Raw genomic sequence first — 27,984 nt, forward strand, 5'->3', positions numbered from 1 at the left:
GGCTCCAGCAGAATAAACTGAATGGCTGAGGTGTCTTCAGCAATAACACTTAAGACTTATATACCGTTTTACAGCCCTCTGTAAGCAGTTTTACAGAGTCAGCCTATGGCCCCCAACAATCTGGGTCCTCATTTTATCAACCTCGGAAGGATGGAAGGATGAGTCAACCTTGAGCCGGTCAGGGATCGAACTGCTGGCAGTCAACAGAATTAGCCTGCAATACTGCATTCTGACTACTAGGAAGGAAGGAAGGAAGGAAGGAAGGAAGGAAGGAAGGAAGGAAGGAAAGAAAAAAGAAAGAGCAATAGCACTTAGACTTTTATACCGCTTCACAGTGCTTTGGAGCCCTCCCTAAGCGGTTTACAGAGTCAGCTATTTGCCCCCCAACAATCTGGGTCTTCATTTTACCCACCTCGGAAGGATGGAAGGCTGAGTCAATCTTGAGCCAGTCAGGATCGAACTCCTGGCAGTGAGCGATGAGTCAGCTTGCAATACTGCACTCTAACCACTGTGCCACCAGGGCTCTTAATGTCTTAATGACAAGACAGATTTATTCACCCCCAATGCCTTTGGAGACTAAATCCTCTTGACCAGAAACGTGCCAAAAGTTGATCCCTCTGCTGTGCTGTGCTGTAATGACATCTGGAAGCCTGAACAGCCACGGCCCCCCAAAAATACATTTTCTGACCTGCTGATCTTTTGCATTCCCGCCAACAAACACCGTTCTATTGCAATCCCGTAACGGCCGATACCATTTTCAAATCACAACCAAGGCCACATATATGTTTAATCTGTTTTTGACACGGGTCTGAATTCTATCGGCTTCCTTATTTCAATCGCAGATTATTTCACATCACAAGATCAGCTGATATTGAGAGAAGCAGCCACTGCGTCTCCTTTTAGTCTCTTGGGAGCTGAGGATGGGATCCGCCGGGTACCTTCTGAGCTCTAAGCTTCCACAGCTCCTACCAAAGGAAAGATATTCAACATCCTTTAGGGTTCTCATACAATTCAGGACTTGTACCATTATTTATTTATTTATTTATTTATTATTTATTTATTTAAGGGACGCAGTGGCTCAGTAGTTAAGACGCTGAGCTTGTCGATCAGAAAGGTCGGCAGTTCAGCGGTTCGAATCCCTAGTGCCGCGTAACGGGGTGAGCTCCCATTCCTTGTCCCAGCTTCTGCCAACCTAACAGTTCGAAAGCACTTCAAAAATGCAGTAGAAAAATAGGGACCACCTTTGGTGGGAAGGTAACAGCGTTCCGGGCGCCTTTGGTGTTGAGTCATGCCGGCCAGATGACCACGGAGACGTCTTCGGACAGCACTGGCTCTTCGGCTTTGAAACGGAGATGAGCACCACCCCCTAGAGTCAGGAATGACTAACACACATGTGCGAGGGGAACCTTTACCTTTACCTTACCGTTATTTATGAGGATGGGAAAGCAGGAAGAAACTTCCCCCTACTTTGCCATTTGCTTGGGTATCTGCAGGGACAACAAATGGTAGACCAGGTTTTGGAGCTTGTGGACATTAATGGACCCTGGGGCACTTCCTGGTGTACCTGCAGAGTATCTGCTTTCTTCTCAAATTAAAAAAGAAAATAAAGGATTTGGGACGCAAAAAAAAAGAAAAGGGAAACCAGGGGAATGATGATGATGATGATGGTAGGGCAGATGATGGGTGATCCGCTAAGAAAAAGCTGAGGCGAACTCGGAAATGGTAACAAGAGTTGGAAGGGACCTCAGAGGTCATCTAGTCTAACCCTAGAGTTGAGACTCTAGAAAAAGTGCAGAGAAGAAGCAACCAGGATAATTAGGGGACTGGAGGCTCAAACATACGAAGAACGGTTGCAGGAACTGGGCCTGGCTAGTCTACTGAAGAGAAGGACCAGGGGAGACATGATAGCAGTCTTATATTTGAGAGGCTGTTAATCCCTCTGTTAATGTGACTTTCATACAGACTTAAATCAGACACTACTTCCCTTTTATTACAAGAAATGCATGTAATAAAAGCAGGGAAGCAGTGTCTGATTTAAGTCTGGATGAAAGTCACTGATTTTTCTCCATTCAATTATTCGGCTGAATCACTGGACTGTGGAATCGGGGCCTGTAAGCATCCCATAATGCTTCAGCCTCTGATTCGTTCACTATCTGATATCACTATCCTAAGTTGCATTAACAGAGGGATACAATCAAGATCAAGGGAGGTACTAATACCACTCTATAAAGCCTTAGTAAGACCACACCTAGAATATAACATCCAGTTTTCGTCATTACAAAAAAGATGTTGAGACTCTAGAAAAAGGGCAGAGAAGAGCAACCAGGATGATTAGGGGCCTGGAGGCTCAAACATACGATGAACGATTGCAGGAACTCGGCCTGGCTAGTCTAGTGAAGAGAAAGACCAGGGGAGACATGAGAGCAGTCTTCCAATATTTGAGGGGCTGCCACAGAGAGGAGGAAGGGGGTCAAGCTATTTTCCAAAGCACCTGAAGGCCAGACAAGGAATCATGGATGGAAACTGAACAAGGAGAGATTCAACCTGGAAATAAGGAGGAATTTTCTGACAGTGAGAACAATCAACCAATGGAACAGAAGTTGCCTTCAGAAGTTGTGGGAGCTTCATTACTGGAAGCTTTCAAGAAGAGACTGGACTGCCATCTGTCAGAAATGGTGTACGGTCTCCTGCTTGGGTAGGGGGTTGGACTAGATGACCTACAAGATCCCTTCCAACTCTATTGATCTGTAAATCTGTAAACCCCTGGTCTTGCAGGAAACCTATACTATTTCTGATAAATGGCTCTCCAGACTCTTTTTGAAAGCCTGTAGTGATGGGGCACCCACAACTTCCAAAGGTGATTTGTTCTGCTGGTTAATTGTTCTCAATGTTAGGAATTTTCTCCTAAATTCTAGGTTGCTTCTCTCCTTGGTTAGTTTCCATCCATTGTTTCTTGTCCTGCTGACAGATGCTTTGGTGAATAAGCTGGACCCCTATTCCTTGTGGCAGCCCCTAAGATACTGGAAGACTTCTGTTATGTCACTCCTGGTCCTTCTTTTCACTAGACTAGGTTACATACCCAGTTCCTGCAATCATTCTTCCTACGTTTTAGCTTCTAGGCTAAAAAAAGGAGAGGGTATCAGCAAGTAGGACGTGGGAGATATTGCAACCAAACAGGAAATCCTGAGGTTGGCATTTCACTTCCGTCTGCCAAGTGGTGATCTTGAAAGGCAGGAAAGGGAGCAGCTGGGGTGATTCAGTTGCTGGCTGTGGGGACTTGGGAGATAATGTGGTGGGATATTTTTGAATAACGAATAGGGAGTGCAAGGAAAGGGTTGAAAGAAACAGATATGTTCTGGAATTCCCTAAATTATTTGGTGTAGCTCTGTGATGGCAAACCTATGGCATGCGTGTCACAGGTGGCACGCAGAACCCTCTCTGTGGGCATGTGAGCCGTCGCCCCAGTTCAGCTCTCCCAGTCATGCGCTGTTGTGGCCCGTTCGCAGCCTGTGCAACTAATAGCTGATTCCGACAACGAGGAGGCTGGTGTGGTGCTGTGCCAGCAGCCTGTGCAGCTGGCACTCGAGTCGGACAATGAGGAGGGTGGAGAAGATGTGGTGCCAGAAGCAGGGATTCAGCCAGGGCCTTCAGAACCTCCAGAAGCTCCCTTAAGTAAAGAGGAAGAAGAAGAAGAGCCTCTTCTCGATGCACGGGTGCGCAGAGCTGCCAAAAGGCAGGAATGGCTCCTCAGGAGGAGGTCTCCTCGAGAGTAAGGCTTGGGGCTAATGGGCCACTCCCTTAGCCTATTTAAGGAAGGACGACAACTGAGGCAATTTGCAGGGATTTCACATACCTTTATGTCTTGTCTTGCTTATCTTATCAGCTTCCTGCAAATTGCTTCCGGGCATTCTGCCAATCATACTAAGCTTTCAGTTATTATTCTTTGAATTCTTGGCAGCTGTTAATGCAGTTAATTAACAGCCGTTGTTGTAAAAGACTGGTTTATTCAGTAAACTAAGGTTTGTACAGACTGTGTGTGCTGCGTTCTTTGGGTCTGTAGCCGGGGCAGAACACGCATGTGCGCCTCCCGCCAGCCAGCTGATTGTCTGGTCTCTGACGTGCATGCATGGGGGAAGGGCATGTGCGCATGCACGGGGGGAGGACGTGGTGCACACACGCGCAGTGGGCATGGCCTGGGGGAGTGCAGGGGCAGTACATACGCGTGGGGAGTGGGGTGCATGCATGGGGTGGGGCGCATGCGCAGAGGGTGCACGCACGTTGTATTTTGGGGGTTTGCACTTGCGTGCGCACGCACCCACACACACTTTGGGCACTCGGTCTGGAAAAAGTTAGCCATCCCTGGTGTAGCTTCTTTTCGTCCGTTTACTTTTCTAGATGTTTTGAAGCTGGCTGTGCCCAAAATAGCCCTTTTCATCAAAGGCATTTTCTGTGTTCTCCGCTTCTGTCCCAGAATGGCACAAAAGGTGCAAACCTTCCAAACATTTGGGTCCAACTGTTGGCTGGAGAGACAATCATCCTTTTGGTTTCCTATAATTTCATCTCCCCTCCCTCCCCTGCCTCCCCCCAAGTTTTGCATTATGTTGCAGACATTGAAACAGGATCAGGGTTCAGCCTGTTTCGGAACAACTTGATCGAGATGCAAATAGCAGCCGAGCTGCTGTAACCGATCAGCCCCCAACTCCTTACTCCGGAGATTAAATCAGATATGGGCTGCAGCACTTCACACACCACCCTGTGCAACGTGTTCCAGTTTTACAATAGGCCAGCATGAAAACAATTTATAAGGCTTATTCAATGTTTTGTCTTTCTTTGTACAGCTCAGAACTTCAAATAGAGGCTTCCAGCAGGGGGAACATTTTGTAACTGTTCTTGTTCAACCCAGGTGTTTTTAAGACCGCTCTTACATCAAACTGGCACAACAGCTCACAAGCAGAAAAGTAAAATCTACTGAGTATGTTCTCTTTGTGTGTATCGGAAACAATGGGTCTGGGGCACATTGTACAAGCTGTTTTATCAATTCAGCCAGGCAACGAATACTGAAACAATGTAGTGACTTACGTAAAATAACAAGAGTTGGATGGGAAATTGGAGGTCTTCTAATCCAACCCCCTACTCAAGTAGGAGACCCTATACCATTTCAGACAATGATTGGATGGTTCAAAGATGATTAAGGGACTGGAGACTAAAACGTATGAAGAACGGTTGCAGGAACTGGGTATATCTAGTTTAATGAAAAGAAGGACTTGGGGAGCCATGATAGCAGTCTTCCAGTATCTCAGGGGCTGCCCCGAAGAAGAGGGAGTCAAGCTATTCTCCAAAGCACCTGAGGGCAGGGCAAGAAGCAACGGGTGGAAACTAATCAAAGAGAGAAGCAACTTAGAACTAAGGAGAAATTTCCTGACAGTTAGAACAATTAATCAATGGAACAGCTTGGCCTTCGGAAATCATGGACTCTCCAACACTGGAAGTTTTTAAGAAGAGATTGAACCACCATTTGTCTGAAATGGTATAGGGTTTCCTGCCTAAGCAGGGGGTTGGACTAGAAGACCTCCAAGGTCCCTTCCAATTCTATTCTATTCTATTCTATTCTATTCTACTCTACTCTACTCTACTCTACTCTACTCTACTCTACTCTACTCTACTCTACTCTACTTTACAAGGTTGTCCAATCTCTTCTTTAAAAACTCCAGTGTTGGGAGCACCCACAACTTCTGAAGGCAAAACCCTTCTACTGGTTAATTATTCTCTTAGGAAATTTCTCCTCAGTTCTAGGTTGCTTCTCTCCTTGACTGGTTTCCATCCACCGTTTCTTGTCTTGTGCTTGTTTCATCATCCTGACTTTCTACCGCTTGTACGATTACACCAGATAAGCAGTTTGCCAACACCAATACCCACCAGTTGCGGAACTCGCTCGTAAACAATACGCTGCGGAAAAGACAGCTCAACAAGCTGAACGTAGTATCTCATCTCGCCATCGCTGGTTTTCAGCAGCTCCTCCAAAGTACTCCGGAAGTGATTGTAGGCTTCGCACACAACGTCCATTTGTCTTAAAGTGAAGTTGAACCTGGTCAGACACATCCCACAAAGTCTCTCAGAACAGTTTCAAAAAATTATTTTGTCAGATCCATAACATAATACTGCCATTCAAATGGAGGGAAGGTGGGGGGGGGGGAAGCATGGGGATAAGCTGTATTTTTATAACCTTTTTCCTGGCGCCTAAGCGCCCTGCAGTATTCTCACCTTTTTTTGGAATGTAATAAGGAGGAAGGCTTGCCATGTGGATCGTTTCAGTTTCTTGAAAGCGGAAGAAGGTCCTGGGAACGGCCCCTTATAACATCTCCACACCTGTGGATTGGCTGAATCCACATTCGGACTGGAGTGAGGGATTCTAAAGCCCTGTTTCTAACGGTATACTTTGGGAGGGAATTTAGAGTCTGCTTCGCCTGCCCCGCTATCACTTCTTCTCAATAAAAGGTTCCTTTTGAAATACCACATTTCAAGAGTCTATACTTTCTTGGGGAAAGGAGGAAAGGCAGGGCCTGACATCTTTTTTCTAAATGCGGCTGCATCTCTCCCCCCCACCGCCCCACTCTGCCCCTCCCCCCAAAATGACAGCAAAAGGCTTTCAGAAGATGAAATCAACCTGACAGCAGATGCTGGAGTTACAAAGAACCAGCAAATCGCCTGTACTTGGATAACACCGCCAAAGGTGAAAATCCTGCGTTGTTAGTGCCTATTGCTGTATGGAACTTTTTCATGTCTGGGAAAGAGAAGGTTTACACGTCCATTTTATTCGGCTTCAAATCTTTGGAACGAGTTAAAAGTCAAGACAGTGGAGTCAAAGAGAGGAAGGAGAAAAAAAGTTCACTCTTTTTTTGGGTAGAATTTATAACCTGCTCAAAGTACAGGAGTCATGCCAGAATACAGACCATTCTCAACTGACAACCATTCGCTTAGTGAGCATTCGAAGTTGCAAAAACGCTGAAAGTGGTGACTTATGACCGACCGGTCCTTGCACTTACAACCATCAGAGTCACATGATTAACATTTTGGTTTTTGGCAACCGTACGCAGCCTGTGCAGCTAGTAGCTGATTCAGACAGCAAGGAGGCTGGTGTGGTGCTGCGCCAGCAGCCTGTGCAGCTGGCACTCGAGTTGGACAATGAGGAGGCTGGAGAAGATGTGCTGCCAGAGGCGGGGATTCAGCCAGGGCCTTCAGAACCTCCAGAAGCTCCCTTAAGTGAAGAGGAGGAGCCTCTTCACGCAGAGCTGCCAAAAGGCAGGAGTGGCTCCTCAGGAGGAGGTCTCCTTCAGAGTAAGGCTTGGAGCTAATTGGCCACTCCCTTAGCCTATTTAAGGAGGAACCCCGACTGAAGCAATTTGCAGGGAACAACTTAGTTCACATACCTTTGTGTCTTGCTTATCTTATCAGCTTCCTGCAAATTGTTTCTGGGCATTCTGCCAACCATAATAAGCTTTCAGTTATTATTCTTTGAATTCTTGGCGGCTGTTAATGCAATTAATTAACAGCCGTTGCTGTAAAAGACTGGTTTGTTCAGTAAATTAAGGTTTGAACGGTCTTTGTGTGTGCTGCGTTCTTTGGGGTCTGTAGCTGGGGCAGAACACTACCAGCATACGCATTTAACAACAGTTGTAGCATCCTGGGGTCAGGTGGTCACCATTGGTGATCTTTCAAGACAGCTTCTCTTAAGCGAAGTAAATGGGTAAAAGGGATTCGCTCAATGACGACTCTGATTCACTTAGCAACCGTGGCAAAAGAAAATTGTAACGTTGGGTGGGACTCACTTCACAAGCATCTTGTTTAGCCACGGAGATTCTGGTCCTCAGAATCAGAATAGAGCTGGAAGGGACCTTGGAGGTCCAGCTTCCTGCTCAAGCAGGAGCCCCTCTACCAGTGATGACTAGCTTCTTTCTCACTGTGTGCATGAAAGCATGTGCACGCGCGACAGCGCGTCCTGGCACCCATAATGCAAAGCGCCCCCCGCGCATGCACGAATGAGCCCCCCGCGTATGCGCCCCCCTGCCCCCCCATTCTTGGCCTAGTAGGTCTCCCTGCAGCCTCCTGGGCCCAAAAAAGGGCCGTGGGGGGTGGCGGACCGCCTCCCCGCCCTGTTTTTGGCCTAGCATTCCTCCCTGCAGCCTCCTCGGCCAAAAAACGGGCTGTGTATGTGTGGGGGGGGCATGCCACACCCCACGCGCACTGCCCCTGCACATGCGTGCCCGTGACCCCCCACACATGCATGTGCATCTCCCCCATGCTCCCCGCCCCTTGCGCATCCAGAAAATCAGCTGGCCGGCGGGAGGCGCACGCACGCATACGCAGTGGAGCTGAGCTAGGCGACGGCTCACATGCCCGCAGAGAGGGCTCTCCGTGCCAGATGTGGCACGCGTGCCATAGGTTCGCCATCATGGAAGCCTATACCATTTCAGACAAGTGACTGTCCAGTCTCTTCTTAAAAATCTCCAGTGATGAAGCCCCCACAACATCTGAAGGTTGTAGTTTTAAATTGAGGACGATCTGTAAACTAAAGGCCGCTTTCTAAACTGGTCCAGAAATAAAAATGATCTAAAATCCTTGGTTGGTATTTTTCTACATTGATTGTGATGGAAATTCGGAGAAGCCAATGTTGCCTTAAAGTTGCAAGCTGTGTTTTTGCTTGGTTTGTGACGAACAAGACGCCCTATTTACGTTATGGTGCATTTTCCACCTAAAGAACCTGAAGGACAGACCAGGAATCATGGATGAAAACTGAACAAGGAGAGATTCAATCTAGAAATAGGGAGAAATTTTCTGACAGTGAGAACAATCAACCGATGGAACAGAAGTTGCCTTCGGAAGTTGTGGGAGCTTCATCACTGGAAGCTTTCAAGAAGAGACTGGACTGCCATCTGTCAGAAATGGTGTAGGGTCTCCTGCTTGGGGGGAAGAGGGCTGGACTAGATGACCTACAAGGTCCCTTCCAACTCTGTTAACCTGTTTAAATCACCAACCTTTTTTCCATAGAGAAGTAGACGGTGCAAGAATTCCTCAGGCTGCGAGTGATTCGGGACAGCGTTTTGAAAAAAGCATCTGTTAGGTCATCATCATAAAATACTGCAATATAAAAGAAGATGAAGGTTTTCAAGGTTTTACCCAGAAGCATTAACCTCCCATCTTAAAGCTGATTTATACAATCAATTATTGTTCAGGATGCACTGCATTATAATGCATGCAGTTAACTTCACATTTGACAAACTAGAACTCCAGGTGAATTGCGGTCATCAAGAGAAGAGAAGGAGTTTTTGTAACTGCAAGAGACAGGCATGGCAACACACACACACACACACACACACACACACAGATCTGCACGTAGCTACACATTTGGCTTTTAATTTCACCGAGAGATTTTTATGCAATAATGGGAGGAGGAAGATGTAGTTCACTGTCTTGATGTATAGAATAGAATAGAATAGAATAGAATAGAATAGAATAGAATAGAATAGAATAGAATAGAATAGAATAGAATAGAATAGAATAGAATAGGAGTTCTTTATTGGCCAAGTGTGATTGGACACACAAGGAATTTGTCTTGGTGCATATGCTCTCAGTGTACATAAAAGAAAAGATACGTTCGTCAAGAATCATAAGGTACAACACTTAATGATAGTCATAGGGTACAAATAAATGTCTATGGAGATTCTCAATCGTCCATGACATCAACATCATCTTCTATTAATGACCCCAGAATCCCTTGTGGGGTGGAGTCTGTGCAACTGAATGGAGCTGAACGTTTACTGGCCGGGTGCCATTCCTGTTGCCAATGCGAAGTTTTATTCAGCAGATATATTCTCACTGTGCCCAGAGAGAGAAATATCTGCCTCTACCCAGGATCGAACTCACAGCCTCCTGATTGTGAGGCGAGAGCTCCACCTCTAGGCCACCGCACCACTCCTCTGAATCGTCCAAGTCACGGTTGTCCCAAATGTGCTTTTCCAAAAGACAATTGAAGGTTCTTTATTTTTTTTTCTTTGAAAATGTTTTGTTTCTCATCCAAGAAGCTTCCTCAGTTTTGAACTTCAGTTCAGAACAGAAGAAGCTTCTTAGATGAGAAGTGAAACATTTCAAAGAAAAAAAACAACAATCAAGGAGGTCCAGTTGCCTTTTGGAAAAGCAGTCTTTGGGTTCACTGTCTTGAGTTATTCGTAAAAATAATAAAGGTGGGATATAAATAAATAAATTCATTTAATGAATAGAAAGAATCTAAACTCTGATGTCACCTCCTATTTTCCCCAAGGACTCTTTTATAAGGAACATTCCAAATGTCAATTCATAATTTCCATTACTGAATGACAAAATCTCTCCAAGCAGTGGTCTTATCTTCCTGGAACTATTATGAGCATTTCTCGCCACTACATTAAATTTGGGTGTGTTTATTTAATTTCAATATTGTTGCCTGAAAAGTGGCTCCAATTATAGTTTATTTATTTTAAAATGGTATCTACTTTTTCATTGTGTCATTTTTGTGATCACAAAATGGCTTACTGAATTTTTAAAACCATGATTCCATGTTATTGCCTTATTTTACTGCACCAAAAGGAGTTAGAAGTCAAACCTTTTTTTTCTTTCCCCCCTCCCCCTCTACTCTACACTTTTGTCCCCTTTTCCTCCCTTCATCATCATCGTCTTTTAACAACCCCATAATCCCTTGTGGGGTGGAGTCTGTGCAACTGAATGGAGCTGAGCGTTTACTGGCCGGATGCCCTTCCAGGTCGCCAATGCAGAGTTCTATTCAGCAGATATAATCTCAACGTCCCCCAGAGAGAGAAATATCTGCCTCTACCTAGGATCGAACTCAACAGCCTCCTGAATGTGAGGCGAGAGCTCCACCTCTAGGTGACTCCACTCTTCCCCTTTTCCTCCCTTATTTCATTTTTTCTTTGTATTTATTTTATATTTTGATCAACTAATAAAAATTTTGGAACAACAAAAAAAAAGTATTCTTTTATATAATGATTCCAAACACTTCATTAAAAATGTTCTGGGCAAGATTTGTTTAGCTTGTACCTGTTTTAATCTTGCATTTTATATTTTAAACTTTATCTTGCGCACGGTCACTCACGCCCTCGTCACTTCCCATCTGGACTACTGTAATGCTCCCTACATGGGGCTCCCCTTGAAGAACACTTGGAGGCTCCAACTGGTCCAGAACGCGGCCGCGCGGGTGATTATGGGAGTGACACGGCACACCCATGTAACACCGCTCCTGCATGAGCTGCACTGGCTCCCGGTGGTCTTCCGGGTGCGATTCAAGGTGCTTGTCACCATCTTTAAAGCGCTCCATGGCTTAGGACCTGGGTACTTACGAGATCGCCTTTTGCCACCAACGGCCTCCCACCAGCCAGTATGCTCCCACAGAGAGGGACTCCTCAGGGTGCTGTCGGTCAAACAATGTCGACTGGCGACCCTCAGGGGGAGAGCCTTCTCTGTGGGGGGCACCTGCCCTCTGGAATGAACTGCCCCCGGAGATACGGCGGATCCCGGATCTACGCACCTTTTGCCGTGCCCTTAAGACTCTACTGTTTCAACAGGCTGGGCTGGCTTGAGAACAGATTTTAATGGGTGTTTTAGTTTTTAATATAGAGCCAAATCATTTAATTTGTTTTAAATTGTTTTTTAAATTTTGTAGATATACATGTTTTAGTATGGCTGTACACCGCCCTGAGAAGGGTGGCATAAAAATGTAAATAAATAAATAAATAAATAATAAATAAATAAATAAATAAATAAATAAATAAATAAATAAATAAATAATGCCTTATCTTAATTGGGATGCTTTTGACATGAATAAACAAACAGGGTTATTACAAATATTACAAATATGCGGCTGCGATTTTTCATAGCTATTCCTCTGATAATTCAAATTTCTGAACCGATTTGAAGTACAGAATGAACCTGGGCTTTGATTGATTGACAACTAAGGCCAAGAACTGAAAGGTTTGTGCACAAACCTTTACCTGAAGCAACTGTCATCTTAAATCAACCTTTCCCTGAACCAATCCGATTCAGACATTCCAATCTCGTTAAGGCTGATTAGCATGTTTTATAGCCTCAACAATCTATTCCCAAACCTTTTTCATACCATCAGCAGCCAGTATCACAGTGGTGAGGTCATGTAGCTCAGCAATCTCTTTTTTGGACCAGCTGAAGCAATCCTCAGGATCTACAGCAAAAAGTAAAATAAAATATATACAATACTTATTTACTGCATATCCCAAACTGTCCAAAGCAGGATTGTCAAACTCAAAGGCCGCAGGCCAGATCTGGCTCGTGGGCTGCTTAGATCTGGCCCACAGCACCAGCCTAGAAACAGCAAAGGTGCCTGCGGTGCCTCTGCCAGCAAAAATGGAGCTCGGGGTTAGGGTTCGTGCGTGCTGCCCCCCTCCCCGTGCCCTGTTTTCGGCCGCAATGGCCTCCGGAGCCCTCTGGCAGCAAAAAACCCACCCCAGGGCTCCGTTTTCGCTGGCAGAGGGCTATCCAAACAAACTAAAAACCAAACAAAAGGAGAAATGTTTCCCCTTTTGCATTTGAGCATCCAAGAAGGGACAGGAAAGGAGAAAGGAAAGAGGAAAGACGAAGAAAAAGAAGGGAAAATGGGAAGAGAGCGAGGAAGGAAAAAGAAGGAAAGAAGGGAAGGAAGAAGAAAGGAGAATGAAGAGGAAGGAAAAAGAAAAGGAATGAATGAATGAATGAGATTATGAGAGTGAGGGTCTCAGGGAAGTTCTGCCTTAGCAATTGGCCACCACAGGTGTCCCCGACACAAGTCCCGTGTCACGCCCACCCTGGCCACACCCACCGTTCCCACGCCCCTCCGGCCCTTTGAGGTCAAACACAACTCTGATGCAGCCCTCAATGAAATCGAGTTTGACATCCCTGGTCTAAAGATAGAATAGAATAGAATAACAGAGTTGGAAGGGACCTTTGAGGTCTTCTAGTCCAACCCCCTGCCCAAGCAGGAAATCCTACACCACTTCAGACAAATGGTTATCCAACATCTTCTGAAAAATTTCCAGTGTTGGAGATTCCACAGGGAACTGAGAATTGTCTCAGGTTCTATCTGTAGGCCTATGATTTAAATTAAATTCCATGCTGTGCAAGGAAAAACGGTATCAATAGGAAGAAAAGAGTCAGGAAGCTCGATTTTGGGGTGATTTTATGCCTTGTTCTATACAGGTAGTCCTCGACTTACGACCACAATTGAGCCCAAAATTTCTGTGGCTAAGCAAGGCGTTTGTTAGGCAAATTCTGCCCCATTTTTGCTATCTTTGGTTGTGGAGCGAATAACAGGGGTTATTAAGTGAATCACATGGTCGTTAAATGAATCTGGCCTCCCACATTGACTTTGCTTGTGGGAAGTCAATTGGGAAGTTTACAAATGGTTGATCACATGACCCTGGGACACTGCAACAGTCATAAATACCAGTCAGTTGCCAAGCACCCGAATTTTGATCACATGACGAGACACTTTTTTTTTCAGCGCTGTTGTAACTTCAGTCACTAAACAAATGGTTGTAAGTTGAGGACTACCTGTCTTGGCCACTGAGGAGGCAGTCCTGACACAGGTAGAACTGGCACAGCTGGTCACAGCCCAGTGGGTGAAACATGAAGCTGTTTTCTTCGGTTGAAGCTAGTTAGCAAGTAAGCAGCAACCCTGGATGGTATCTACAGATCTGAGATTAAGGTTGATTTATCAAACAATGGTAGCTAACTTAGCTAAGGGTATATTGGACCGCCCAAAGAAGACAGTTAAAGGATGGACATCGGATTTCCGATGCTGGAGCTGTAAAAATTTGGGGGCCCACTAACCCATGTGACATGAGCATGTAATCATTTGGGCTGTTTGGGGGAACAGCAATAGCACTTAGACTTATATACCGCTTTCCAGCCCTCTCTAAGCAGTTTACAGAATCAGCCTCTTGCCCCCAACAATCTGGGTCCTCATTTTACCCATCTCAGAAGGATGGGAGGCTGAGTCAACTTTGAGTCAATTAGAATCGAACTCCTGGCAGTCAGTAGAGTTAACCTGCAATACTACATTTTAACCACTGGGAGGGAGGGAGGGAGGGAGGGAGGGAGGGAGGGAGGGAGGGAGGGAAGGAAGGAAAGAGGGAGGGAGGGAGGGAGGGAGGGAAGGAGGGAGGGCGGGAGGAAGGAAGGAAGGAAGGAAAGGCAATAGCAATAGCAATAGCAATAGCACTTAAGACTTCTATACCACTTCACAGTGCTTTTACAGCCCTCTCTAAGCAGTTTACAGAGTCAGCCTCTTGCCCCCAACAATCTGGATCCTCATTTTACCCACCTCGGAAGGATGGAAGGCTGAGTCAATCTTGAGTCAATTAGAATCGAACTCCTGGCAGTCAGTAGAGTTAACCTGCAATACTACATTTTAACCACTGGGAGGGAGGGAGGGAGGGAGGGAGGGAAGGAAGGAAAGAGGGAGGGAGGGAGGGAGGGAGGGAGGGAAGGAGGGAGGGCGGGAGGAAGGAAGGAAGGAAGGAAAGGCAATAGCAATAGCAATAGCAATAGCAATAGCAATAGCACTTAAGACTTCTATACCGCTTCACAGTGCTTTTACAGCCCTCTCTAAGCGGTTTACAGAGTCAGCCTCTTGCCCCCAACAATCTGGATCCTCATTTTACCCACCTCGGAAGGATAGAAGGCTGAGTCAACCTTGAGTCAATTAGAATCGAACTCCTGGCAGTCAGTAGAGTTAGCTTGCAATACTGCATTTTAACCACTGGGAGAGAGGGAGGGAGAGAGGGAGGGAGGGAAGGAAGGAAGGAAAGAAGGAGGGAGGGAGGGAGGGAGGAAGGAAGGAAGGAAGGAAGGAAGGGTGGCCAATAGCAATAGCACTTCTATACCGCTTCACAGAGCTTTCCAGCCTTCTCTAAGCGGTTTACAGAGTCAGCCTTTTGCCCCTAACAATCTGGGTCCTCATTTTACCCATCTTGGAAGGATGGAAGACTGAGTCAACCTTGAGCCAGTGAGATTTGAACTGCCGAACTGTAGCTAGCAGTCAGCAGAAGTAGCTTGCAGTGCTGCACTCTAACCACTGTGCCAGTTCGGCTCTTATAGTACATTAATGCATTGAATTAATGTACAAATCCATTGTAATGGATTTGCATAAAAGTCTTTAAATGCTAAAAATCTGGCAAGATAGGTGGCAAACAAAACAAAACAAAACAAAACAAAACAAAACAAAACAAAACAAAAAACAAAACACAAAACACAAAACACAAAACAAAAACAAAAACAATTGAAGCAAATACCAGCACTCTGGAATTTGACTGTTTATTAGGATTTGTGGCTGTACCAAGCATGGAGGATGGGGTAGAGATGGCAAAAAGAATTATGTTAAGAAACTGGAAAAGTGATTTTACTCCAGGGGTCAAGGAGGGGCTGCTGGAAAATGAGATACTCTCTACCAATCAAAAGATACAGCAATAGTTGTTACAATGGCAGATATTCTGTAATATCTGACAATAATACGTTGCGTTGTTCATACTATAGTAGTGCGTTCATTGTTAGTATACATTCCCCCCCCCCCCCGTTTTTTGTCTTTGCTTGTACTTTCATTTTTTCTTCAGGAATAACGACTGCTTTCTTCAAAATAAATTAAACAAATTGTAAGATACATTTAACCTGTACTGCTCTTTTGACCGCAAGAAATTGGATGTATTTAAAAGCAGCAGCAATTTTGGGAGAAAAATCCAACAGCAACCTCAAGCTCAGAGATTAAGGCTGATTTTTATTTCATAATAAAAATCATAATTCTATTTAGGGATCTGACAGAGTGAGCATGCAACCACCTCAAGACCGAGCCCGTTACACATCGGATTTTATAGAAGAACCCACCCTCTCTGTGAAGTTTTGGTTTAGCCTGTTCCCAACCACAATTGCTTGTTTGTCTCTTTTCTTTCATCATTCATACGCTGACATTTCCATTATGTTGTTCTGACCCAGCTCTGCAAATATGACAAACCCTCTGAAGTTAACTCAAAAGATTCCTTTATTAAGAGTGCCAGCTCTTAATAAAAGTTTCTCTCTCACCGCAGGCTAACAAGTCTGTCCAGCTGGGAGATGAATAGGTATCTGCCACACCTATTCATCTCCGCCCCCTGCCTTTTATCCCCAGATCCCCTAATGAAGCCCCTAGGGTGGGGCTTCATTAGCAGCAGTGGCTCTTCCGTCCCAAGGACTGGCCCACAGATTTCCACTGCTCTCCTCTCCTCTGCCTTCTATGCATCAGGCACTGGACCCAGCTGTTCCTTCTCTTCCTCATCAGCTACCTCCAGACCTGGGGTCTGTTGACTCTCCATCTGAGGGCTGATGGACAGCCAAGGCTCCACCTCTGTCTCTCTCTCTGCCAGCTCCATTCCCTCTTCCCCCTCTGAGCTCCCAAGTTGCCCTGATGCTGGCCCTGACTCCCACACCTCCTCCTCCTCTGATTTGGCTGTTGGAGGGTCTGGCGGCCGACAGGCCACAATGTATGTTATGTTTTCCACCTCATTTATTCTAAGTGCCAGGGCCCTTCATGGCATGAAGTAATACAAGCAAATTTTAGATTTTAAAAAGAGGCATCTTTTGCCCATCTCAATAAAAAGAAAAAAAATGGGATAGTCATTCTCTTCTTTACATGAAGCTTTAGGTTGTCCGCGGCAACCTTAATTTCACATTCTGTTCTTCAGGACTTTGACCTCCCAATTAAGCCAAGCAACACTATGGTTTACTCAATGAAGGGCAAAAATGCATTTTGTACACGCTCAGAGGCAAAGCCTTTAGTGTCATCATCTCAGATAAATCCTGAGTTTTAAATGAGAGATTGGAAAGAAAATCTTAAAACCAGCTGTAGAGAAGGCTTACATACCAGTGCAGAAATCGTCTTGCTGCCAATCCAGTTTTTTAACTCTGATTTCGCTTCCTAAAAAATCAGCAAAATAATAAGTGGCAAGAAAAGAAAACTATTAGTATACAAAGAATACATAAAATAAACAAGAATGTACGATGTGCTTCTTAGGACAGGTGGTCCTCAATTTACAACCACAATTGGGACTGGCATAGCTGTTGCTGAGCTGGCCACTGCATGCCTGGACTTGATTTTACAACCATTTTTACTGTGGTTGTTAAGCGAATCACATGGCTATTAAATGAATCTGGCTTTCCCTATGAACTTTGCTTGTTGTGAAAGTTGCCAACTGTGATCATGCAGCCCTGGGAGATTGTATTGTAAATGTGAGTTGGCTGCCAAGAGCCCAAATTACAATCAAGTGACTTACCATATTTCTCCAAAAATAAGACCGGGTTTTATATTAATTTTTGCTCCAAAAGATGCATTAGGGCTTATTTTCCAGCTAGGTCTTATTTTAAGGGAAATGTGGACTAAATGCATCTGTCTGGCTGACGAGCTTAATTGGGTCTTATTTTGGAGGTAGGATTTATATTACGAGCATCCTGAAAAATCATGTTAGGGCTTATTTTCCAGTTAGAAATACTAGGGATAGGGCTTATTCTCAGGGAAATACAGTAGTTATGGTCATAACCTGGAGGATGGATTGTAAGTCTCATTTTTCAGCACCATTATAAGTTAGAATTGTTAAACAAATGGTTGTTAGTTGAGGATTACCTGTGCTATGTACTATGGAGACATTTACACATTCTGTATCTTTTCTTGTTTCCTTATATATCTTCCATGCACTTTAGGTCAAGAACTTTTTAAATTTCCCCCCTTTTATAACTATTTTTAGAACTTTTATATTTTTAAAAGTTCTAAATGACTGTATCCTACCCTCTTATTGCTGCTCTATAGCCATAATAAATACCGAAAAAAAGAAGGTAAATTACAGGTAGTCCTCGAATTATGCCCACAACTAAGCCCAAAATTTCTGTTGCTAAGCGAGACATCTGTTGAATTTTGCCCCATTTTACAACATTGGACCGCTATGTCAATTCACAAAGCATCCCTGGTCTGCTCTTGAGTTGTCATAGGCAAGGGGGATGGAAAAACGAACTTGGCAGCAGGTCAGTCAAAAACAAAAGTACATTCCAGCTATACCTCTGTCAAGGCCGTCTCCCAGGGTTACCCACAGTGGCTGGAGGGGAGTAATCTTTTGGGAGAATGTGACTGGTGACATATCTTAGGGGGATGGGGGAAACAGGGTCAGAACTGGGCCGTAAATTACATGGGGTCAGAGTTAGCTTCACTTGGAACGTAATAAATAATGGGATTTCTTTTGAAGCTTGGCTCGAGGCTCATGATTTGATTAGGTGGGAACCCTGACAGTTGTTAAGTTAGTGACACAGTTGTTAAAGTGAATATGGCTTTCCCACTGATTTTGCTCATTAGAAAGTTGCAAAAAGGGATCATGTGACCCCCGGGACACTGCAACCATCATAAATCCATGCCAGGTGCTAAGCATCCGAATTTGGATCACGTGACCATGGGGATGCTGCAGTGGTTATAAGTGTGAAAAACAGTCGTAAGTCACTTTTTTTTTCAGTGCTGTTGTAACTTTGAACGGTCACCAAATGAACAGTTCTAAGTTGAGGACTACTTGTAGTATCATGTACTAGTCAGAGCAGGGGTGTCAAACTTGCGGCCCACAGGCCGGATGCGTCATGTGCTAGCTCTGCCCCCGCCCGGTTTAGCGAAGGGGGAAAAAGTCCCGATATGTCACGTGATGTTGCTGTGACGCCGTGAGTTTGACACCCCTGAGGTAGAGGAATGCAGTGTACTTTTCTTCAATCAAGAGGAGAAGAAAGTGTAGTACGCAAATACTCTTTCAGATAACCATTGGAACCATGAGGACTGAAGGATAGACAAGGGACTAATTTTTTTTTTTGGTTCATCATTTGTTCTTTTATAGAACTTCCAACACCCAGACTAAAATTATAAAACAATATTAGCCATTTAGAATTTAGAATAAGAGAGTTGGAAGGGACCTTGGAGGTCTTCTAATCCAACTCCCTGCTTAGGCAGGAGACCCTACACCACTTCAGACAAATGGTTATCCAACATCTTCTTTAAAATTTCCAGTGTTGGAGCATTCACAACTTCTGCAGGCAAGTTGTTCCACTGATCAATTGTTCTCACTGTCAGGAAATTTCTCCTTAGTTCTAGGTTGCTTCTCTCCTTGATTAGTTTCCACCCGTTGCTTCTTGTCCTACCCTCAGGTGCTTGGACAACAGCTTGACACCCTCTTCTTTGTGGCAGCCCCTCAGATATTGGAAGACTGCTATCATGTCTCCCTTAGTCCTTCCTTTCATTAAACTAGACAACCGTTCATCGTATGTTTTAGCGTCCAGTCCCCTAATCATCTTTGTTGCTCTTCTCTGCACTCTTTCTAGAGTCTCCACATCTTTTTTACATCGTGGCGACCAAATCTGGATGCAGGATTCCAAGTGTGGCCTTACCAAGGCCTTAAAGTGGTCCAGAAGCAACACTCAAGATCATACGTTTTAAAATATACTGTAAGTAACTGCATGAGCTACCTACCACTAAATAATATATTTCAGATTTGATGCTTGTTTTAGTTTGCTGGATTTGAAAAAATTGAACAATCTTGAAAGCACATTGCAACATAATCTCATGCAGGTTTGTTCAGCATCAGACCTCCTTAGAATCAGTGGAACAAACTCGTCTTTTACCTGTTGGCTCAGTGACGTGCTTGTTTAAGGCTACATTTCGTTCACACATGCTCAGTAGGTCTTCACCAACATCTTTAAAAACAAAAAAGATGACAGATATCAAAATCCCAAAGAGACAATTTGGGGAAGTTTTAGTCCTGCCTTAGGCACGAAAACAGCTGGATGACTTTGGGCCAATCACCAGAAACCGTGAATTCTAGTCCCGCCTTAGGCAGGAAAACCAGCTGGATGACTTTGGGCCAATCACCAGGAGAACATGAATTCTAGTCCCGCTTTAGGCATGAAAGCCAGCTGGATGACTTTGGGCCAATCACCAGGAGACTGTGAATTCTAGTCCCACCTTAGGCGTGAAAGCCAGCTGGATGACTTTGGGCCAATCAGCAGGAGACTGTGAATTCTAGTCCCACCTTAAGTATGAAAGCAGAGGCAGATTCTTTTTTCTTGTGCTAATCAGGCTGTGCTGAAAATGAAACAGGCTGTTTGATGCAAGGAGGCAAATTGCTGGGAGGCAGAGGCAGGTTTTGTTTTCCTCCCCCAAAAAAGGTAGGTGCGTCTTATGCTCCGAAAAATACGATAGTTTGACAGTATTGTGGGAATTAGTTGTTCAGCAGAGTGATGGCATGGGGGGGGGGGAACTGTCCTTATGTCTAGTTCTGACGTGCAGTGCCCTATAGTGTCGTTTTGAGGGTAGGAGTATATCCCAATATTATGATTTCCAAACCACCCAAAGAGTTGAACTAAAGAGATACCTGTGCAATAAATGGTCTTGGCAGCTTTTGACATGATGATGCTGACAAACCCAATTCCTCCCCCAAGCTCCAGCGCTGTGCAACCCTTGAACATATCTTGCTTCGAGAGGATGTAATCAGCAAGCAGGAAAGCTCCTCGCCAGACCTTCAAAACCAGAGAGAAAAATCGTATGTGGGGCAGACTTAAAACAGGCGGGAAATGGGACAGCAAGCCAGCTTCCTACCTGCTTCCCAACATCTTCTAAAGGTGTCGCCATGGTGTGCTCTGGAACAGCAAAACAGATGAAGAATCTTTTCCATTAGGCCAAATTCATTATTCCCACCCCAAAAAAACATATTCTCCTCAAAACTGCTTTTGCAACAAAGCTCAGAAAATAGACGAAAAGGCAAGAGCGGAAAATCCTTCTCTTTGAGATATTGCTTGAAAAAAGTATAATTCGCATTCTATCAAGAGTAGGAAGGGCAAGGAATCAGAAATGGAGAGAATGAAAATATGAGCTGTTGTAATAAAAATAAGAGATTTTTTCTTCTGCCCCAAAAGTGAAAAACAAACCCTGGACAGCAGTGTTTGGTCAACTGTGCAACTTTTAAGATGCGTGGACTTCAACTCCCAGAATTCCCCAGCCAGCCATATTGTAAATGTTGTAAATTGGGGGAGGTCATGTGACTGTGGGATGCTGCAATGACTGTAAATGCAGGCCAGCTGTCGAGTATACAAATGTGATCACGTGGCTACCCTCCTTCCACTCTCAGAACTTTTGAATCCAAGCCTTCAGCGCCAGCTCTGCCCTCTGCAATGAATTCTTCCTCATTTCTGTTCTGGTAGCCCTGGGAGATCCATTGTAACTGTCAAGTCCCATAGATTCCTATAGGGACGCTGTCATTCTGGTGGGAGGGGGGAGGATTAGGGGGGATCTCTGTGTTGGATTTGTGTTTCTATTTCTTGCCTTGCTTTGCTGTAACTTTCGGGCCCTTGGGAGGGGGAATGGAATGTGCCTCAAGCAGCTGCCTTATCTCGTCTCTGAAGAAGTGCAGCAGCGTTGCCTGGGAGACCTGCGTTTATCACTACTCCTCTGGAGTTTCTCATCACATCTTCACAAAGCCGGGATTAGCTCGATGATGTATTGCACTTTGGGAGGGGCTCTGTCTGCAATGGTTTAAACAAACGTTTTAAGTGGGAAAAGTCACTTCCTGCCTACATCTCTTGTTGTCCCAATCTATATATATAAAAATGGATGTGTGTGTGTGTGTTCCAGCATAACTCTGGAACGTCTTGAGCAATTTCAACCAAACTTGGTACACAGATGACTTACTCTATGGAAAAAAATACCGTGGGGGTAAGACACCCCTAACACCCCTCGGGGGGGAGGGGTTCTGTTAAGATACAGCCTGTTGTGCCTTAAAATAGCTTCTACTGTACTGCCTTAAAATGGCTTCTACTGTACAGCACAATGGAGTTGTCATGGTAACGGCTTCACAGTACTCCACAAGGGGGCTCCCTCTGGTAAGGGGGAAAATCCAGCATTAGATTTGGTCCGGACATTTTCAACAAGGCTTTGATTATTCTTGAAGACAAATCTATCTATGGCCATGATCAATAAAACATTACTGCAACTTGCCCTGCCTGCACCACTACGAGACTGACACGACGTACTTCACAGAGATTACATATGAGAAAAGGACTACAACGCTGAACAGCTTAGTGCATATATCACGGACAAGAAGCCACTTCTAAATCAAGATTTAAAAAAAGCATACCAAATGATCAGGGATCAGCTAGCAAAACAACAAGGTGGTATCATTTTACTTGACGCTTCTGGGGGCACAGGGAAAACATTTTTAACTAATTTAATTCTCGCCGAAATCAGGGCTCAGGGTGAAGTTGCTCTTCCTGTCTAATACAGGATTGGGATAAATAAATACCGGGTTATCAGCTAGTCTTCCAATAAAAGATTCCTTTTGAACTGGATTTCGTTTTCAAGAGTTCTGCTTTCTTTTGAGAAGACTGGCGAGGCAGGACCTTACAATAATCTTGCTAAGCAATCGGTTGTAAGTTCAGCACTATTTGCATGAAAGTTAAATATTGTGGTGTGACTGACCTATTTTAACAATATTGCAACCGTCGCTCTCATGTTCTTGTTCTTCCAAGACATCTCCATTCTTACTCAAAATGATGGGGCAGGCCTTAGTCCTCGTCTGATCCTCACCTCCTGCAGGAGGAAGGGGAGCTTTCCGGACCACCTGCAGGTCCCCATCTTCATCCAACAAGGCCTCAAATCCTCTGCAGGAGTCACCTTTGTTTTCTGGACTGTCTGGAGAATCGTCATCACCAGCTCTGTCCTCTGCAATGAATTCTTCCTCACTTCTGCTCTGGCAGCCCAGGGATGTTTTGTGGCCTCTCTCTTCTTTTTCGGGGTCCCTCTGGCTATCATCCAAAAGGAGTCTGAACTGCGAGAGAAAGACTAAGAGGCAACAATTTCAGTTGATAGATTACCTTGGCAAGCAGATGATCTGCACCTTTAAAGAAACTTAAAAAAGGAGAGTTAGACTCTTTTTCTAAAAAAAATATTTTTTATTGAGTTTTTAAGTTTTAAAAACAAAGAAAAATACAACAAAAAACAAAAACACATTAAAAACACGTAACAAACATAACATTACATCATATATTATTTTACAGCTTACTGTATCGACATGGATATATATTCTCTATTCTTATTCAATTGTTCATCTACGTACTTATATTTACATTAGTATCTATTTACAAAACCATCATTATCTGGTTGACACTATTCAGTAATTCAGTACACTTCCTAGTTTTAACCCGATTAAATTAACATTCCAAATTATTATTTTGATTTTTTTTTCTAACCAATCTTATAGTTTATTCCACACTCTATAATATTCTGACTCTTCCTTCTCCTTAATTTCCAGCATCATCTTATCCATTTCTGCACATCGTAGAATTTTTCGAATTACTGTTTCCTCTCCTGGTACATTATTTTGTTTCCAGCCATATGCGATGGTAATCCTTGCTGCCGTTAATATATGGAGTATTAGATATTGTACGGATTTGTCTATTTTTGGGTTAATTATTCCTAATAAATAGAGTTCTGGTTTAAATTCCATTTTTAATTTGGTAATTTCCTCCAGCCAATTTTTAATTTTACGCCAAAAAATTTTTTATCTTGGGGCACATCCACCACATATGGTAGTATGTGCCTAATTTGTAACCACAACTCCAACAATTAGGTGATAGATTTGGGAACATTTTGGCCAATCTCGCTGGTGCCAAGTGCGAACATGTGGAACATTTTATACAAATTTTCTTTATAGGCTACTGCCATTGTTAATTTATTGTTTCTATTCCACAATTTGTCCCACTTTTCTAATTCTATATTGTGCCCGAGGTTTTTTGCCCAACAGATCATCGTTTCTTTTACCGTTTCATCTTCCACCTTTCTTTAGAAAGTTAGACTTTCTAAAGTTCTAGGGACTGCTTTCCCTTGAACTTTATTGTACAGTTACTTGACATACCTCATCCACCAATTTAACTGGGCATTTCATATGTTTTGGAAACTATCTGAAACTGAACTCATAATTATGTATGCAGAGGTTTAAAATTCCTATATTTAATGATTCAGCTTTCTTCACTTCTATCATCTACTGATCCCATTCTTGTCCTCTTATATTCTGCAATAATTCCAAACAACAGACATTCTGAGGATTTCAAACCGGATATAGGGAAATATCTTCTCTCTTGGGCTTCGCAGTTGTGTTCCATTTCTGTTTTCTTCTGTTCTCTTTCTTTGTACTTAAATGTTCTATAAGCCCCTTCGTGGTCCCTTTCTTACTGGCATGCATTCTGCTAGTTTCTTCCCCTCCCACTCTTCAGTTTCTCTTATCTCATGCATATCCTTGTTTCTCCTCTTTGTCATAGCTAGATTCCTCTTTTTCCTTATTGCATCCTCTTAAGCATTAAACCATAAACCAAGGCTGAGAACTGTAGCTGGTTGGGTTTGCATAATAGGTAAAGGTTGCCCTCGCACATATGTGCTAGTCGTTCCCGACTCTAGGGGGTGGTGCTCATCTCCATTTCAAAGCCGATCAGCCAGCGCTGTCCGAAGACATCTCCGTGGTCATGTGGCCAGCATGACTAAATGCCGAAGACTCATGGAACGCTATTCCCTTCCCACCAAAGGTGGTCCCTATTTTTCTACTTGCATTTTTTTACGTGCTTTCGAACTGCTAGGTTGGCAGAAGCTGGGACAAGTAACGGGAGTTCATCCCGTTACACGGCACCAGGGATTCGATCCGCTGAACTGCTGACCTTTTGATCGACAAGCTCAGCGTCTTAGCCAATGCTAGTAAGCAAAAAAATCAAATAACTACACAACAACCCTGGAAGCTCTGTGAGTTCAAACACTTCCTCTCTCTCAATCAACTGCATACACACCTGATTGGGATGGCATTAACTGTTATATTACCTGGCTGGCCAACAGCATTCAACCTCACCATAAAATGCCTTCTGTTTGCAGTGTGGAGGTGAATATCAGAGAGTACTGTATCACTTCGAAATATTGTTTCATCCATAGCCTCTCTCACCTTCTCCAACTAAGATGCACTGGGGACCAGATCATCTATAATTACAAAAAAAGCAACATCCTAATCGACACAGAAAAGATTGTAATATTTCACATCTGCCTATAAAATCCAACATAGGTACAATACTTTTTGGAGTATAAGATGCACTTTCCCCCCCTCTAAAAAGGGTGGAAATGTTGGTGCGTCTTATACACCGAATACAGCCATTTTTGGCCTCCCAAAACTCTGCACTGCGTGTCCCGTTTTTGCCAAAAACAGGCCCATTTTTCAGAAAAATTGAATGCGCAGAGGGTTTGTGAGGCCTGCAGAGTGCTCCTGGGGGCCGGGAAGGGCAAAAACCGGATGCCAAAAACTATTATTTTTTCTTGCTTTCCTCTTCGAAATCTTGGTGCATGTTATACTCCGGTGCGTCTTACAGTCCGAAAAATATGGTACATCCCATTAGCTTGATGCTGCAATGGTTTCAAGTATGAAAAACAGTCTTAATTCACTTTTTTTCAGTGCCATTGTAACTTAGAATGGTCACTAAAGAAATGGTTTTAATTCAAGGCCTACCCATACTTCACACGTCTTTGTATTAACCTATTTTGAAGGTGTGGCACTCTTGTGCATACATTTCACAAAAAAATACAGCCTTGTGTGCAAAACACAAGAGTTCAGAGTGCAATCCTCTACTCATTTACCTGGGAGTAGGCTCCAAAGAGTTCAGCAGAACTTGCTAAACAGCAAATAGGATTGAGTCTGCACGGTTAAAGAAGAAAATAAAATGGATTACTTGCTATTTTATGCATACTATTAATAACATTTGTATACCATATTTCAAAGTGAGTCTTACTGTAGAAGAAATAGTACTGTGTATGAAGAAAGCATGTAGTCTCTAGATAAATTAGGAAGGAGCACAGTTCAGAAACAAATCCTTTAAAATTGATTAACACCAGCTGTCTGCAATTACTGTAAGTTCGAATCTCACCAGGCTCAAGGTTGACTCAGCCTTCCATCCTTTCTAAGGTAGGTAAATTGAGGACCCAGTTTGTAGGGGCAATAAGCTGACTTTGTATAAATATACAAAAGTATGAAGGCTATTGCTTAACGCATTGTAAGCCGCCTTGAGTCTCTGGAGAAGGGCGGCATATAAATCAAATTTTTTAAAAAATCATTTTTGAAGTCTATTGAATTTGCATGGATAAGCACATTCATAAATGGGTAATATTATTCTCACATAATAAACCATGGCTCCTCTCTTCACTGCAAAAAGTCTCCTTTCCCTTGAAAATATGTACCCATGTACGATGGGGAGCTAGAGGTAATCTGTTTATGGGTAGAGACACCCTTTTTCAGAATGATGAACCAAAGAGGGCAGATCTTCCTGCTGCTGTGGGGACGGACGATGACAATGACACAAGGAGGGGAGGAAAGCCAGCAAGTTCACAGAGCTACACAGATGAAAATTTATCAAGGGGAAATCCAGCTCAGAACTAATGAGAAATTTCCTTACAGTGAGAACAATCAGCCGGTAGAAGGTTTGCCTTCAGACGTTTTGTATGCTCCATCACTGGAGGCTTTTAAGTGGCCTCGACAGCCACTTGTCTGAAGTGGTATAGGTTCTCCTGTTTGAGCAGGGAGTTGGACTAGAAGACCTCAAAGGTCCTTTCCACCTCTGTTATTGTTACTGCTTTGGGAGACAGTTAAACCAATGTGACTTATGACTTACAAATTCATCCTTACTTTGTGTCTCTTAAGAATTCTCCCAGACCTGGCCATCAATCCTGTTTGGATTTTTTGTCCCTCCTTCCACTTTTCTTTCCCTGTCTTTCCATCTTCCTTCCTTTCAATCCCTCCTTCCACTTTTCTTTCCCTGTCTTTCTTTCCACCTTCCTTCCTTTCAATCCCTCCTTCTACCTTTCTTTCCCTGTCTTTCTTTCCACCTTCCTTCCATTCAGTTCCTCCTCCCACCTTTCTTTCCCCATCTTTCCACCTTCCTTCCAGTCCTTCCTTCCACTTTTCTTTCTCCATCTTTCCACCTTTCTTCCTTTCAGTTCCTCCCTCCACTTTTCTTTCCCCTTTCCCCTTTCCTTCCTTCCTGTCCTTCCTTCCACCTTTCTTTCCCCTCTTTCCACCTTCCTAACTTCCTGTCCTTTCTTCCTTCCTTTCCCTGTCTTCCTTTCCATCTTCCTTACTTTCAATTCCTCCTCCTACCTTTCTTTCCCTGTCTTCCTTTCCTTTTCTTCCTTTCAATCCCTCCTTCCACTTTTCTTTCCCCATCTTTCCACCTTCCTTCCTTCTTGTCCTTCCTTCCACCTTTCTTTCCCTTTCTTTCCACCTTCCTTCCTTTAAATCCCTCCTTCCACCTTTCTTTCCCCTTTCCACCTTCCTTCCTTCCTGTCCTTCCTTCCACCTTTCTTTCCACCTTCCACCTTTCTTTCCTTTCAGTTCCTCCTCCTACCTTTCTTTCCCAGTCTTTCCATCTTCCATCTTTCTTCCCACCTACCTTTCTTCCCACCTTCCCACCTTCCTTCCAGTCCCTCCTTCCACCTTTCTTTCCCTGTCTTTCTTTCCTCCTTCCTTCCTTCCAGTCCTTCCTTCCAAGGGGAAGAGGGGCAACTGGGACTCTGCAAGCGCGCAGAGGAACCCTCTTTCCCACTATTCCCCTTTCCCGGTGGCTTCCTGCAGCCCAGCGCAGCACTTTGGCTCGCTGAAAGACAAACAGCTCCCGAAGCCCTTTTAGCTCCGTCTGAACTCACCTCCCGCCGGGCTTCAGAGACGCGACACATACACACCACCATTATTGTTTCGCTCTCTTTCCCCCCCCAACAGCTGCTTCCTGTTTCCGACTTCCGGCTCATGCCTTCTGTAGCGCCCCGCCTCTCGCGCGAACTGACCAATCATTGACGACGGTACCTTACTGGGCGGG

At 44.1% G+C, this 27,984-nt stretch overlaps 1 protein-coding gene across 8 annotated transcripts; it reads right to left on the reverse strand.

Moving 5' to 3' along the window:
- Nucleotides 1-773: 773 nt before the first annotated feature.
- On the reverse strand, nt 774-27,925 carry METTL22 (methyltransferase 22, Kin17 lysine). 8 transcript variants are annotated; one of them, XM_060692991.2, is made up of 12 exons: nt 27,815-27,925; nt 25,757-25,814; nt 24,956-25,108; nt 22,571-22,933; nt 20,696-20,736; nt 20,472-20,616; nt 19,723-19,794; nt 16,946-16,999; nt 12,161-12,241; nt 9,033-9,135; nt 5,917-6,085; nt 774-965 (listed from the first exon to the last, which is right to left on the reverse strand). In XM_060692991.2, the coding sequence occupies exons 3-12, from the start codon at nt 25,059-25,061 to the stop codon at nt 900-902; spliced, it is 1,200 nt and encodes a 399-aa protein (XP_060548974.1). In that variant the 5' UTR covers nt 25,062-25,108; nt 25,757-25,814; nt 27,815-27,925; the 3' UTR covers nt 774-899. The 8 variants fall into 8 exon arrangements, with proteins under 8 accessions (XP_060548974.1, XP_060548976.1, XP_087734700.1 ...); XM_060692993.2 differs by having other exon boundaries at nt 5,917-6,067; nt 27,815-27,916; XM_087878574.1 differs by having other exon boundaries at nt 5,917-6,067; nt 22,679-22,933; nt 27,815-27,912.
- Nucleotides 27,926-27,984: the final 59 nt, after the last annotated feature.

The sequence above is a fragment of the Pantherophis guttatus genome, chromosome 14 (genome assembly GCF_059756535.1).
Source record: "Pantherophis guttatus breed Tessera chromosome 14, ASM5975653v1, whole genome shotgun sequence".
NCBI classification, from domain to species: domain Eukaryota; kingdom Metazoa; phylum Chordata; class Lepidosauria; order Squamata; family Colubridae; genus Pantherophis; species Pantherophis guttatus.